Raw genomic sequence first — 15,816 nt, forward strand, 5'->3', positions numbered from 1 at the left:
AAAAATGTATGTGTGTATGTATGTTTTTGTTTTTGGCACCAGATTTCTGTAAAAACAAAATTCATACCTGACAACTGATTTTTTTCTTCTTGATACCAAATTTAAAAAATGTTTTTTTATTAATGACAACAAATTTTTGTTAAAGAACATTATAACTCCCATTTTTTTTAATTTCATATGTGACACCAGTTTAGTTTTTCAAAACTAATTTGAAAGCATTCTGCCAGGAAAAAACTTTTTTATCCGGAATCGTTTTCATGGAAAAAGATATTTTCAGGGGAAAAAAATAATTTTCAACTAAAAAGGTTTTACTCAGTTTCACAGAAGAAAAGTTTCTCTCTTGCAAAAAAAAGGGTAAAAGGGTTTTAATTTTTTAAAATCACATGACACCAAAAACAATTCATGACTGACAAAATGTTTTTCATGTGACACCAAGTGAAAAGAAAAATAACAGTTTCTGACGCTCCCACAGTTTGTTTCACTCATGTCTCTGTAAGCTTTTCTCAACATGTGTTACACTTCAGTCCGATTGTGTTGAGATAGTTTAATATGTTTCATCACCTCTCTGCAGAGTTCAGGCTCATTTCTGCAGCTTCACATTTCATCTGCTGTCTCTCTTTAATGATCAGCGCTGATTTCTTCACTTCATCTGTGTATCAGCTACAGTCGACTGCACACATCAGACCATTCTCCTCTTCTCTCCTCTTCTCTCCTCTTCTCTTCTCTCCTCTTCTCGTTCTCTTTCTCTTTCTCTGCCTTTCTTTCCCTTCATGTTTTACTTCTTGCATGATCTTCTTTATTTCTTTTATTCCCACCGAATCACTTCATGCATGTTCTGGTTGTTTGGTTGGACTCTGCACGGCTCCCTTTGCTTCTGCCCTCTCTCTCTCTCCTCCCTCCATCCCTCTCCTTCTTCTCCTCTCCTGTTTTTTGTTGTTGCTGTTCCTCCTCCCAGTCCTATAGCTGTTTTGACTCCTGTGCGAAACTCCTCCTCCTCTCTCTCCTCTCACAACTCCAGTGAGACAGGAACCGTTGGCAGTCTGCTGATCCTGGCTGACGGCGTGGTGGTGGAGCATCCTGAGGACTTCTACCGCATGCAGGTGAGCGCTGACCTGCACCGCCACGCTTGTAAACAAACACTGTGATTGGTTCAATGAACTTATTATGACAACATCCTCATCTGCAGGCAAGCCCCTCCTCCTCCAGCCTTAGCTCCACCCACTCAGCACCCTCCCAGATGATGAACTCCGCCCCCTCGACCATCAGAGGTGAGCAGCTCAGACGCTCCTCAGCTTTTTGTTGTACAGACACAAACGCCTGTCAGTGTTTTACACAGTTGTGTTTCTGTGTGTCTGCAGTCGGCTCGCCGTCTCTGCCGGATAAATACAGACACAACCGAGAGATGCTGATGCTGCTGCCGCCGCACAGAGAGAGGCCGAGCAGCGCCATGTACACCAACATCACCGAGAACGGACAGGTGAGAGGAGGCGGCTGAGGACTGTTTCACACAGTCAGAGACACCTGAGAGGTCAAAGGTCGTGACGACTGAAGCTAAATGTTGTGACGTTTGTGTTTTTCTCTTCAGCCAACCAACTTCCAGCGAGCGTTGTTCCATCAGGTGATTGGTCCCTGCAAACCCTGCAGCGACCCCAACCTGTCTGTGGCTGAGAAAGGTAACGAGCTCACACACACACACACACACACACGCTGACCGACAAGGTGTGCAAAGTTTTCATTATCATTTCAATGATTTTCTCCACACCTCTTCACCTCCCTCCTCCTCCTCCTGCTCCTCCTCTTCCTCCTCCTCCTCCTCCTCCTCCTCCTCCTCCTCCTCCTCCTCCTCCTCCTCCTCTCCTGCAGTCCTCACCACTCCCAGCAGTTGGAGTTTGGACAGCGGGACCAGAGAAGCTCTCCCCTTCCTGTCAGCCCACGTTGGAAGTGTCATGGCGCCTCCTGTTCCTCCACGCAACCTTCCTCATGGTACGACTCTGCTGCTGACTGTGTGTGTGTGTGTGTGTGTGTGTGTGTGTGTGTGTGTGTGTGTGGATCTAAGATTTTATCGTGAATCAGGATAAAAAAACACTCAGGACTCAACTCACGCAATTTTTCTAATTAAAATAAATAAAAACTTTTTTTTTAAATCACATAAATTTGTTTAAGTTTGTTTTATTATATTGAGTCAAAATGTTGAAGTTTGAAAAAAAAGTTTATAAAAAAAGTCAGTTTAGGGAAGAAATGTCAAAATCTTGAGACAAAGAGGGAAAAGTAAGAACGCTGAGAAGAAGTTATGGTATGAAAGTTGGAATTTGGTGGGGGAGTCAAAAACATTTCAGAATTTTGAGAAAAAGTTCAGGATAAAAAAGTCAGAATTTTTTTTTAGAAGTCTAAGAGAGACAAAAAAAAAAATGGTATAGAGAAATAAACAGCATGTGAAACTGTCAGGTTGTGAGTCTGTGTGTGTCTGTGTGTGTCTGTGTGTTCAGGTGTGATGTCAGACTGTAGCTCAGTGATTGACAGCTGCTGTGAACAGGTATGCGTCTGCTGACAGGTGAACCCTCCTGCTGCTAAGAGGTGACGAGGTCACCGAGTGTTTGTTGATACCAACACAAAATTATAGAAAGAAATAAAGAGCTGAAACACCTCCGAGCACCTCCCTCCTCCCCACACTCCTCCTCCTGCCCACTTCTGCTCCTCTCTTCTTCTTCTTCTTCTTCTTCTTCTTCTTCTTCTCCTCCTCCTCCTCTTCCTCTTTAGTCTGAGGTGTGTGTGTGTGTGTGTGTGTGTGTGTGTGTGGATCTCTCTCAGTCAGTCCTGCTGTGTCTCCCCCTGTAGGCCAACACGTGTCGATGCACTTTGACGCTTTCCACCACCAGGTCAGCGACCTCCCTCCAGCTCTCCCTGCGCGCTCCTTAAGAAAGGTACCCTCCTCCTCCTGCTCCTCTTCCTCCTCCTCCGCCTCCTCCTCGTCCTCCTCCTCCTCCTCCTCCCCCTCCTCCTCCTCCTCCTCCTCCTCCTCCTCCCCCTCCTCCTCCTCCTCCTCCTCCTCCTCCTCCTCTTCCTCCTCCTCCTCTTCCTCCTCCTCTTCCTCCTCTTCCTCCTCCTCCTCACTCCTGCTGTTGGTCTGGATGACTGTCTGTCTGTTTTCCCTCCCTGAGAAAGAAAAGCCACATCACTATCTGTGTCTCTTTGTGTCGTCCTGTTGGTTCTGTTGGTTCTGTTGGTTCTGTTGGTTCTGTTTGGACCGCTCACACTAAATGTTGTCATGTGGTGTTTTTCTTCTCTTCCTCTGCACCGTGACTGTCGTGACACTTTATATTATATTAATCAAGAAACATTTTTATTTGTTTTACTTCACAAACTGTAATTTTCAGGTAACTGAACAGATGCGACGCTGAACTTTACTGACACATGCAGACGTCCACAGACGGACGTCATCCTTCACTTCTAGTCTCTGAATAATGTTCTGGATCTCGACACAGTTCAGAGAAAACAACTCAACACAGCTAGCTTAGCGTTAGCCTTCAGCGTCACCTGTCCTGTGAAGACCATCAGCTGACTGTGTCGATGTTTCAGAGATCCTTTATTGATTTGTTTTAGATGATGGTTCACTCTGGACAGATTTGAGTGACTGAGAGAAAGTCAAGCTGTTGTTGTAAAATAACTCCATCTACCCCTGAAATAAGTTACAGTTGTCAAGACAAAACACAAACAAATCTGTTATCTTTACTAATACAGATTTAACATTCTAACGATGGCAGAACTGTCAGTGCTGAATAAGAAGTTAAGAAGTTGTGGAGAGAAAGTGCCGACAAAATTCTGTCTGGTTTCCATCTGGTCCTGTTTTCTGTCCTTTTCTTGAGGCTGTACGATTCACACTGAGCTCCTTCAAATGTCCGTTTGAACACACAGCTGATGTTTAGTTGTGGCGACTCTGTTACCTTCAGTTTCACACAGACGCCTCTCAGCTTCATGTTTAGCTGGTTTTCAGGGGATAATCCCACAATCTGAGCTCCAGAGAACAAATGTGTGTTCATCCTTCTCTTCAGTTGGATTGTGCAGGTGTGAATGGACTCACCTGTCTCTCTGTGCCCCCCCCCCCCCCCCCCCCCCCCCCCCCCCCCTCTCTCTCTCTGCAGTCTCCCCTGCACCCTATACCTGCCTCGCCCACCAGTCCACAGTCCATCCTGGATGGCAGTAACTCCACCCTGTCGGGCAGCGCCAGCTCCGGAGTCTCCTCCCTCAGTGAGAGCAACTTCGGGCCCGCCTCCTCCTCCGACCCCCCGGCCAGTCGCACAGACACCCTGGACTCCGTCCCCAGCAGCCAGGCCTGGACCACCGACCAGGAAGACCTGGACTCGCTCTACCAGCCCGTCAGGTACAGCATCTCCGAGCCCGAAGTCCTGGACGGGGTCAAACCCCCGCCCTGCCGCAGCCACTCCGCCCCGGGAGGCGTCGCCCCGGCCCAGGCAGGAGTCCAGATCCAGCCCCAGGCTCCGGGTCCGGCCTCCACCGGAGCTCCACAACACCCGCAGCAGCAGCAGCAGCAGCAGCAGCAGCAGGACGGGCTGACGCACCCGCAGCTCCACCACTACTACCACCACTTCCACCCACACTACATCCCCCACCACCCGCCTCTCTACCACCTCCACGAGCCTCCACCCGCCCTGCCCCCCAAACCCTACCTCAGAGAGGGCTGCATCCCTGAAGAAGACCCCCTGAACACCCAGTGTGCTCCTCCTCCTCCTCCTGCACCTCGACCGATGCCGCGCAAGATCTCCCAGCCCATAATCGCAGCGACCAAGGACGAGCAGGCTAAAGTGGCGTGGGAGCACGGCATCAGCGAGGAGTGAGGCGCGACTCACGACCACGGTGGCACTCACTGATTTAACAGAATATAAACTCTTTTGGAAAGAGAGGAAGAGAGAGTGATGACCTGTCAGCTGTCCTGGTTCAATAACCAAACTAATCACTAAAGATGAAGGTTGTTATTGATCGGCTCTCAGCGTCCGTTAACCAAACGACCTCCCTCCTGTCGCTGCATCCTTATACGAGCACATCCAGCTTATAAAATTATATTTAATCAGCTTTTTTTCCCCACTAAATCCGTCATAATAATGTTCACACATATTTCTAAACTGCACAGAAGTTTCTAATGTTACTTATTGATCATTTCCATTGATAACACAACTCAAACATCAGATTAAAGATTCTAGACTCGAATTCTAACTTTTCGACAAGCAGCACTTTAACAAAAAACACCAGAACACATTAATAAGAACTTAACATATTTTTTATAAAACCCAGAACTGTGAGAGGAATCACAGATATTGACGACAAAGAAAGAAATTATAATAACGAAGACGCAACAAATCGAGATCGTCCCACTTCAGACAAACTGCTGAAACTAAAAACACACATTATATTTTCCAACCAGAAACATGTAGATAAATGTAATTCTCTATATAAGAAGTATATAATTTATATTTAATCGTTCTACTTTTGATTGAAGGTGTAGAAATATGCAAGATAAAAGGCTTCCTGAGCCGTCAGTAGCTGCTCGGCGACGGCGTGACGACATAAACTTTCACTTCACAAAGTTTCAGGGTCGAGAAATTAATTAATTTAAGCTTTTGATGTTAAAAATGAGCCATGAGTGATTTTTTTATTTTATTATTTAGCTGATGAGGTGTGAAGGGACGAGGCGTCAGATATTTATAGAGAATATTAACGATAATAAACACACTTTTTGCCATTTTTTTTTAAATGAAAGTGATGAATTTTTTAATCGGGAAACTGTTTTGTACGTTTCGCATGTTGAGTCACTGGAGCTGAAACAGACTGTGAGCAGGTGAACGACTGGAGAACTTCTGTCCGCGCTGAGGAAGAAGAAGAACTTCGATCGTGACGGATGATTTACTCTCGGTGTTTAACGTGCTGTGAAGGACTTTTTGTATTTTGTTTGTTTTAAAAGAAGTTAAGCTTTTTACTTTTTAGCCACCAGCTCAGATTGTGTCCTTCCTGTAGTCCTGTAATCCAGCGAGTCTCTCCTCGCCCTGCTGTGGCTGAAATGAACAAAACTGAACTGTGAACAGCTGTTAGCTCGTCTGGTTTAGCTTCTAAACCGCCAAACCTGTTTAACCGGCTCTGTGTTTCCTGCCTGAGGTCAGATCACAGCCCCACTTTAACCACAGAGGAAGATTATGAACGTATTAATGTGCACAGATCTGAATCATAAAGTCTCAAAGAGCCTCTCACAGGTAAAAGTTCTGAATTAATAAGATGTTTTAAGACACGGTTGGTGATGTAGAGACCCAGAAATGAGTTAGCATGTTAGCATGTTAGCACTTCCTGTTCCTTCGTCTCAAAGTCTGGGAGTTTTTAAAGTGTTTTTTAGTTAAATGTCTGATGGTTATCACAGGCACTGATTTATTTACACCTTCCACAACATTAAATACATAATTTAATGTCCCACAGTTTGATTATAAAGCTCAGCGGCTGCTAACGAGCGTCTGAATGAGGCTACAGAGGTTGTCAGAGACATTAAACGTCTCATCTAAATGTGTTTCTACGTCTCATTTATAGATAAACGCAGGTGAGGAAATGAAGCTCGAGCACTTATAAGAATCAGACGTACAGCTTCATACATCTGAGGAAAAAACTGCAAATAATATTTCCTTCTTTATGTTAATCGACACAGTTTGATGCCCAGATGTGTTAATCCGCTGCTGAAAATAGTCCCCCAGCAACAACTCCTCCTGTTTACAGTCTGATTCAACTGAATGAAGGTTGAAATGTTCAGTTTGTGTTTCAAACATCTGTTTGTGTTTTATAGTCGACCTCGCTGGCAAACACAGGGTAGACAGAATAATAGAAACAGCTGTCAGCACCACCGGCTGCTGTTTAATTGATCTAATGTTGTTTAAAACCTTTTGTTATTCAGACATTTAGATAATCGGGAGAATAATTATTTCCTACTGATGTTCTTCTTGATAATTACCGTCACACATCATGTTGTGATATTTTATTTCCCTGCATGTGAAAGAACAGAACGTCAGCACAATCTGAACATCATGAGCTTCATTTCAACAGTGTAACTGCAGGATTGTTGTATTCCACTGCATCAGTTTCAGACAGTTTTACCAAATAAACTGGATATATGAAGAAATCTTGCAGTCAAACCTTCACATGATGTTTTAAAGAAAGTTCACGTCTAAAAAAAAAAAAAGAACTAAGAACTATGCAAAGCCCGTCATGATCAGAGATTCTTCTTTTATTTTGACGTCCAGTTTGAAATAAGTTTGTTTCTAAGTTGCTTTAACAAAACACAAACCATGAGCATGCTCGAGAGGCGTTTACTGAAAATGTGGAACTTTATAAAAGTTAGTTTCCTGTAAGAAGAGCACAGGGTGAACTGACAGTCAGTGAACACATCGTGACACTAACACACTGAACACACCTGTCTGCTTGTTTCGTTGGGTCAATGTGAAGGGAAGCTGACGGAGAGTTGTGTGTACATAAACGAGGACAGAGTGTATTTATACTGATCATAAAGGGCAAACCTTGTATACATGTAGATTGTGATCGTCTTGCCTTGTACTTTCTGATGTAAAACTGTTTTTAAACCTAAACAACACAACTTCCTTTTGTCTAATGATTCTGATGATTTCAGGGCAGCTGAGCGGAGGTCCGTTATTATTTTGTGTATTTTGCATCAACGACAAATCCAGATAGTCGAGTTACTGCGACGGTTTTCCTTTGTACAACGATGCTAATGAGTATTTCTTGTATATAAAAAGTCTCTGTTGTGTTAGCATGGGTGTAAACTGTGTATGTGTAGGACAGTAGATGTAAATACTCACGTTCTTTTTTTTTTCCTACTCACTAAACAAACTGCTGTGTTGTGGATTCATGATTAATGACAAACATTAAACTGTAATGTTTTATTGACTCTGCTGTGATTCAGCCGGCTTTTATTTCACCTTTAGATCAGTGTTAAAATACTCTGTTACATGTAAATCACACAACACAAAAAAAACTCAGAACTGCTGCAGCTGATATAACCATCAGCTACGATACAACTCGAGGAGGCTCATATCTCAGAATGAAGTTATTAAATGTTACTGTTGATGTGATAAAACACAACAGTCCACCTGTGACACTGACGGCAGATTAGAACAGAATATATCAGACTCACTGCATCAGGCAGAAAATCAACTTTATTTCATTCAAACTGAAAATATGCTGTCAAACATTTGAGTTAATGACAACTGAAACATAATCAGGGTGATAATGTCTTTTAGAACATTTTGGTGTCATTATTTATAAGCTGAAAGAAGCAGAGAACATTAAATTATCACTGTACCGAGTGCAATTCTTGTTTCTTTAAATAATTATTTTTAACTTATATTAAATCTATGAATTCCATGACAGACAGCTTCATTAATGCACATCCAACAAATGAATTACAACAAGTAAATGTAACAAGGCACCACAGGTAAGTGCTGATGACAGGTGACATGTTTACTTGACATACTTTATTTGTTAACATGTGAGCAGACTGGCTCCAGCAACAACCCTCACAATCCCGTAAAATGGATGAAGCGTTACAGACGATGACGACATTCACATGAAATTAGCGTGGCCAAAAACAAAACTACAGCAACTGTTAGAAGTGCCTCTTTCATCGTAATTATGCTTTCACACGAAGGTTTGACTCATATTTGCAAATAAAGCCTCGGTTGCTTTTTGGTGAGAGTTTCACTTTAAGCATCAAGAGAGGATCAAGACTTAATACACATTTACAAAAATACCTTTTATCAGGCAGCAAGTACAAAAAAACTAAAAAATAAAACATCAACACTAAACCCTCTGAGGTCCAGGGTATAATTGGCTGTTTTTGACTACTTTTGATTTTACCTTTATATTTCAATTTAAAAACTCTTTACCTTGCCTTGTTTGGTGTCATTATTCATTCAGGAAACCTCACATGTGTGACTTTACAGTTATTGTTTGATTTTGACAAACTGTATTAATACATTGGACCTAAAATCACACAAATGTTTAACAAGCTATTTTTATAACTTAGAATGCAAATATAAAATTGTACATTTCAAAAGCATATGTACAAATTTAGCAAACATAGCTTTATATAACTCTTCACATCAAAATGAAGGCTCAGGTCTGCTTCAGCTCCTACTGGCTCACTGCACTGCTTATTGTCCAAAAACTTTCTTTTTAGTAAACTCTGTGTGCACAATCAATGTTTTTTAATCCTGGTGTTCATGTGTAGAGACCCTGGTGATAGTACGCCTACCTGCTACTAACCCCCCCCCCCCCCCCACACACACACACACACACACCTTTACAACAGAAAGCTGTCAAACGGGTGTCGTCTCTGTAGGAGCTTTAGATGAACCGTTTTGATGCTGATGGTCACCTGCAGAAAACAAAAGAAAAGTCAACATTAAATAAGGTAACAATATACATTAAGTATAGAAAATATCTGAAACCTGTGGTTCTGTAACAGGATGTTTTTCCAGAACTGTCCTGCCACTCACAACATTTTGGATAATCACCATTAACTCCATCCTGCAGCAGTGGTATATCATTTGTTGGATCAGCAGAGGTGGCAGTTGGCTCTGGAGCTGCACCTGAGAGTCATAGACACAAAAGCTTGTTAAGGACGAGTGACAGGTCATGATTTAGCATGAAAAGCATCTAAAATGTGTGTGTTGTTACCAGGCACCAGTTAATTGTGTGGGTCATTTTCTTCTCCACATGAGGACAGTATACGTTTGACTACAGCTCTGTTAAATGAAGGAGGAACATGCAGAGAAAAATCCACAGCTGCCTCAATGTTGTGAGGAACAACTTTTATATTACATAGAAATTATTGTTGAGGCCAACAAAAGATTCTGTGTGATGTTTCAAAAGTCTGTTTGCATTTTTAATGGATCCTTTACTTCTACTGTTATTCTACTAGGCACTGTTTTTGCATTTATCTCCTTACACACAATATTTTGTACATTTTTTTAATTTCACTAATATGTAATACTCTTTATGGTCCTTACCTGGGACCAGTGTGTCACCCAGGTGTTCTACCTTTTGGGCAGAAGGGAACACCTCGGCCCTTTCTCTCTGTTTTCTCTGCTCATGTAGCACCAATCATGTATCACCAGGCAGAAGAAAGTGTGTGTCTACTCATGGACATGAGATTAGCTGTTGATTATCTTAATTAACCAGCTCATGATTTCTGTAACGCAAACTTTGCGACTAACACCAAAACTATCAAGGAGGATAACAAACACTAAAGGTAGGTAAAGAAATATGTCTCTTTGATTTGGGGTGAACTGTTTGGAAAACTGAGGGGCCAGTGAAGATGTTTTATTTTCTAAAATGTTTTCTCTCCTGTGTTCGTGAACGGGTGGAAAAAAACATGGAGGAAAATATTTTCTGGAGAAAAAAAAACAACTGTCATGTGGCAAAACAGAGAGGAAAAAAGATCCCAGGAGAATTTTTTCTTTGCTCATTTGCAAAGCTGAGTGGGAGAAAAAAAAATGTGCAGAAACAAAAAATGAAAAATGTATAATGTGTGAAACAAATCAGAGTTTTGGCAGGAAAACGTTTTTGTAATACTAATTTATCCAAGTGTTTGTTTTGGTGAAACTCATTTGACCAGGTGCATCACGACCTCCTCCACTACTGTATGTTAGCATGTAACATTACTGTCCTGTCTTAGTTTGGATGAGGAATGTGTTATAATTGTTCCAAATTAGCAGAAAATCTGCTAATTATCAGCAAACAGATCAAGCAGTAACATTTGAGATTATAATTCTGATACACCAGCATCTTCATGTTACATCATACATGGTTATAATGTTGTTGTCAGTTGCAGCGGTTTGAGTATTTTTGTGTTGTTACCATGTGGCTCCAGCAGGGGGAGCTCAGTCTCACATGTTCTTCAAACTAAAACTTTTTCCCCTGGTTTGTTCTCAGATGAAACAAAGAAATAAGGAACATTATCCGGGCTAACCTCCTGTGTTGATATATGTTGATACAATACATAACATGAACTCACCTCGATTAAAGCTGATTGTGATGCACTTTGTGGCTCTAAGCCCAAACAGCACAGCAGCAAGAACTGCAGCTCCTAAAACAAATGCAGCAACCAGCCATCCAATGTGCACTTTGGTGGAGCAGTCCTCACAGACTTCCTCTGAAACACTCGATATGTTCACTGAAACACATCACAAAGTAAAACTCAAAATGTGACTGCATATCATGGACATCACACTGAACATAGACAAAACAGAACAGAACAACATTTAAAGGTGTTTAAGACACTTTAAACTAATGACACATGAACAATTAAAATTATTTGTGAGTAAAGCATCAAAACTGAAATCTCACCGCTGGCGTTCGAACAGTTCTGATGGCTAATTTCCTCTCGAGTGACATTACAGCAGTCGTGGTCAGTCACAGTGGTGTTAACATATTGACAGTCTCCTCTCTGTGAGACCTGAGGAGATCCACCTGTGAACATCATATAAACGACAACAGCTCATTAAGGTCGGCTGCAAATGAAATAAAAACATTAAAGCTGCAAGCAGCGATGAACGGACCCTCGCAGGACACGCATGTCGGGCTGCGGCGCCGTCGTACTGCGCGCTCACCTGTGACTTGCATGTCACGACGGGGAGAAAACAAGCAGTAAACATCATGTCAATCGGACGACGTTTCAAATCAAATCAATCTTTATTTATATGGCGCTTTTCATACAGAAAAAATTAGCTCAAAGTGCCGCACAGAAATAAACAAACAGCAGAAAAATAGAAACAGCAAAATAAAATGAGAAGATAGTTAAACGAACCCAACCCTCCCACCCCTTCAGACATGGACAGAGACATACACACTCATACACACACTCACACATATGCACACACACACACACACACACACACACACACACTCATACACACCCATACAGTAGCTGTCACTAAAGAGACACGGCTGGGCAGCGAGACCTGGTGCATGGAGGAAGCTACCTTTCAGGAGTCAGCCACACCGGGAGAGATCTCGGGCCAAGGCCGCAGGGAGCACCGCCACAGAGACCACCCCAACCCGGGCAGACAGGAGGCCCCACACCAAGGTGCAGAGCCCTCTGGTCACCCGGGCCGGAGCCGTCCATGGGACAGCACCCCCCGCAGCCAGACCAGAGACCACCCCCAGCCTGGCAGGCCCCCATGAGGAAACACTGGAGATTAAAAACTCACAGACTAAAACAGTAAAATAAAGCAAAAAGCATAGAAGCTGAAAACACGAGGGACTAAAACATAAAGACATAAAGGCTAAAACTACGAGGGACTAAAGGTTAAAATATGAGGGATTAAAACAGTAAAAGAAAATAAATAAATAAATAAATAAACAAACAGATAGATACAATAAAATAAAATAAAATAAAAAGGATTTAAATGAATAAATAAATAAATGAATGAATAAGTAAATAAATAAATAAAAGTGCTCTGATTAGTACGGCATAAAGGAATTAAGAAGAATTTAAATTTCAATTAAAAGCCTGGTTAAAAAGGAGGGTCTTGAGCCTCTTTTTAAAAACCTCAACAGTCTCTGCGACCCTGAGGCTCTCCGGCAGGCTGTTCCACAGTCGGGGCCCATAACAACTGAAAGCCGCCTGTCTGACTTCCTGTGTCCAGTGGGTGGCGCTATGGATATGACACTGTATTGGTGCACAGATCTATTCAGGGCGACTCCCTCTATATTCCTGAGAGATTTGGCCGAGATAGAAAATTGTACAAAGAAGTTATGAAGACTTGATGCTTCACGGCGAAGGATTTTAATGGTGGGCACCGCCACGTCCAGTAGGTATGACGGAGGACATAGATTTTCCTAACATGTCACTGGCATAGTCTGAGGAGTATACTGAGTGACTGTGAAGTCTGTGGTGTCCAATCTGTAGTAGGAAGATGTGAAAGTATGATGTACGGCAATATTTCAAAATGGCAGCCATAATCAAAATGGCCGCCAAACGGTCCACCAGACTTTTTTGTGCGTCTGCGCATGAAGAATCTGCGTAACGCATTTCGTGCATCTATGCGCACATGGAAGGCAGGCAAGAACAACAGGGGGCGCTACAGAGCCTGCAGGTCACACCCAGTGACATGAAATTATCAAATGTTTCACTGGATGTGACGCACATTCCAAATTTGGTGAGTTTTGGGGCATGTTCAGGCTTCCAAAACAGCATTTAAACTGCAGAAGAATAATTCTTTCTCTTCAATTACAATAAGAACCTCACAGGTCTGTGACCTGCTCGGACCCTAATTAGCTGAAGGCCCTAAGCTACAGGAACTTATTTTATTTTTTTCTTATTAAACATTAAATTCAAATAAGAACCACAGAAAAGTTTCTTGCCACTACCTCCATGCCACACAGTGATACAGTCATTTGTGCAAAAAGAGCCACGACCAAGTACTGGATGAGGAAACATTAGTATGCAGAGTAGAAGGATAATAATTTGATGGAGCACAGGAAAGAGGATGCTAAATTCTTTACTGGCACTACTATATAAAAATGTTGAAGTCCACAGCAGTATGGGTGGCTTGTGTATGATATTTACCGCACACAGGTCGTAGCTACACATATGAACAATTAAAGCTACAAACCAAAACCACAAAGACAGAAATCTCACCAATGATATCCACGGTAGTTTCAGCACTAGTGTGATGGTTAATTTCCCTCTGAGTGACTTCACAGCGGTAGCGTCCTGTCTCGGTCACAGTGATGTTGAGGGTAACGTTGTAACGACCTCCGCTCTCTGAGACCTGAGGCTCCTCAGCAGGAGGGATGTTTCCAGAGCTGTTCTTCCACTCCACTTTAGGTTCTGGAGAAGCCTCTCGAACTTCACACTGCAGCAGCAACTGACCCTTTGCTTGATCAAGTATTGTGGTGATGAAGGGCTTTGATGCACCTGTGAACATAACAAATAATGCAAAAACTGAAACATAATAATGGCATGTTTTTGTGTTTCTACCTTCACTGGCTGTGGTTGTATTGTAAATTAGCTCATCCCTTAAAACCTGCCCAACCTCCAGTCAACTGGCTGAAGTTTTTATTCCTACTGATCTTCTTTCCTCTTCCTTCTCTGTTGACGTCAGACAATCTGACTCTGTTGAGGCCTTTAAATTTAAACTTTGCGCCCCCTTGTCGTCTCCCTCATAGATCAATGTTGACTTTATTGAGAGATGGACACAATAAATCCAAAAGTATCTTGTTCTTAATTACAAAAAATGCTTATCAAATCAAAATAAGAACCCTGACATATGAATATGTATTTAAAATAGAAGCAATTTGTAATTCAAAGATACAAAAAGACATATTATACAAACTGTTATTATATTTTAGACATTTATTATCCCAAATATGGTTTTGATTTTGGTGAGCCAGTTCTTAAATAACAATAGACAGAAGTTCCACAATTACAGCGAGTCATTCTCATGTTTTAACTCCTGATGTAGCCAATCTGATTTTACACCAAACAAAGATCATTTCAATAGTTGAAACAGTTTTCTAATAGAAGAAAGTCCAACATATTTCATATGAATGATTAACCAATAATCGATTGTTGAAAATGGTTATGTGACACTTCAACTTTTAATAAACTGTTTCTTAATTCTTATTACAGTATTAACTAATATTTATTGACTTCTTACTGATAAGTGTTACCTTGAAGTTTTTACTTCAATATGAATATGAATCACAGCTTAATTTTGATCATATTTTCATAGAATCATAAAACCATTATTACAAGAAAAGCATCTTTAAGCTTTAATAGTAATTTTAAATAGTAGTAATGACTTTGTCATAAAAGGCTGATGGTCTTTTGGATCGTGACTCAGAGTCATATGTTAAATGACAGATCAGATAAATTAATGCCACCGATAGTGATTAATAGTTCTGTAGGTTGTATTAATAAGTGGCCACTGATATTTACTGGCTTACGAAAACTAACATGCTCAACTGATGTATAAAACTTCAGTAAGGGATGTGAAATCCCTCTTGTAGTGAATAAACAAAAGAAAAATAATGGACAGCGCTCAGTCAAAATGTTGCAACAGTTTCAGTGCAGCTGCCTCCAAGGAAACAACAGGGTTTCAGTGTATTTACAGTCAGATGTTAACAGGACATCAATTTGGAGATGAACCAGTAAAGAGCTCTGTAGAAGTTTGTGTCTGAACAGCTGATAAACACTGCAGATGTAGAGATCAGTGACATCATCATAATCAGGACTCACCGCCTGTTAATCCCTCTGTCTTTAAGGATACCAGGATAAAAATGCTTCAGTGTTACAGCTAATAAAATAACTGTGGAGACTTTCATGGTTTTAAGAAGCAAATCAAGGCTGGTTGGTTCCTCTGCTCATGTCAACCTGCTGCACTGTGAGAACAACACGTCTGCATGGAGTTACTGGATCAGAACCTTTGAATGATACTGAGGCACAGAGAGCTGTAGCACACCTTACAGGTACAGAGATCAGTGACATCATCACTCACCTGGGATTTCTCCTGATCGGTCTTTCAAGAGCTTTTCTGAAAGAAAAATAAAAAGATTAATTTTTGTGACATGAACAGGCGATAGTATGAACTTGCCTTAAGTCTTTACTGGATTCATTTTTCAACATGAGCAGAGGCGTTAATTCACACAACACAGGCCACATATCTAATGAGGGAGCTGCATTCTTTAACTATCATCTACTTATAAAATGGATGACAAGATGTGTCAAAATCTGTCAGACTTAAG

At 41.6% G+C, this 15,816-nt stretch overlaps 2 protein-coding genes across 6 annotated transcripts in view; one reads left to right on the top strand and one right to left on the bottom strand.

The window, feature by feature from the left end:
- The window catches only part of LOC119020607 (dedicator of cytokinesis protein 3-like), a 155,589-nt gene extending 147,396 nt beyond the window's left edge, over window positions 1–8,193 (top strand). For 4 of the 5 annotated variants that reach the window (XM_037100065.1, XM_037100066.1, XM_037100067.1 and 1 more), the window contains 7 exons: window positions 1,019–1,100; window positions 1,187–1,268; window positions 1,359–1,477; window positions 1,586–1,673; window positions 1,864–1,983; window positions 2,836–2,921; window positions 4,140–4,853. In XM_037100065.1, the coding sequence (XP_036955960.1) occupies window positions 1,019–1,100; window positions 1,187–1,268; window positions 1,359–1,477; window positions 1,586–1,673; window positions 1,864–1,983; window positions 2,836–2,921; window positions 4,140–4,853 (1,291 nt within the window). Of the gene's footprint in view, window positions 1–1,018; window positions 1,101–1,186; window positions 1,269–1,358; window positions 1,478–1,585; window positions 1,674–1,863; window positions 1,984–2,835; window positions 2,922–4,139 lie in introns of all 5 variants that reach the window. The other variant, XM_037100064.1, reaches the window with a different exon arrangement.
- An 8-nt stretch (window positions 8,194–8,201) lies between these two features.
- The window catches only part of LOC119020611 (butyrophilin-like protein 10), an 11,179-nt gene continuing 3,564 nt past the window's right edge, over window positions 8,202–15,816 (bottom strand). The window contains exons 3-8 of the mRNA XM_037100080.1: window positions 15,570–15,605; window positions 13,709–13,987; window positions 11,413–11,535; window positions 11,081–11,239; window positions 9,579–9,653; window positions 8,202–9,439 (exon numbers count right to left, since the gene is read on the bottom strand). Coding sequence (XP_036955975.1) covers window positions 9,381–9,439; window positions 9,579–9,653; window positions 11,081–11,239; window positions 11,413–11,535; window positions 13,709–13,987; window positions 15,570–15,605 — 731 coding nt within the window. The 3' untranslated portion in view covers window positions 8,202–9,380. The remainder of the gene's footprint in view (window positions 9,440–9,578; window positions 9,654–11,080; window positions 11,240–11,412; window positions 11,536–13,708; window positions 13,988–15,569; window positions 15,606–15,816) is intronic.

Source organism: Acanthopagrus latus, chromosome 6 (genome assembly GCF_904848185.1).
Source record: "Acanthopagrus latus isolate v.2019 chromosome 6, fAcaLat1.1, whole genome shotgun sequence".
Classification (NCBI taxonomy): domain Eukaryota; kingdom Metazoa; phylum Chordata; class Actinopteri; order Spariformes; family Sparidae; genus Acanthopagrus; species Acanthopagrus latus.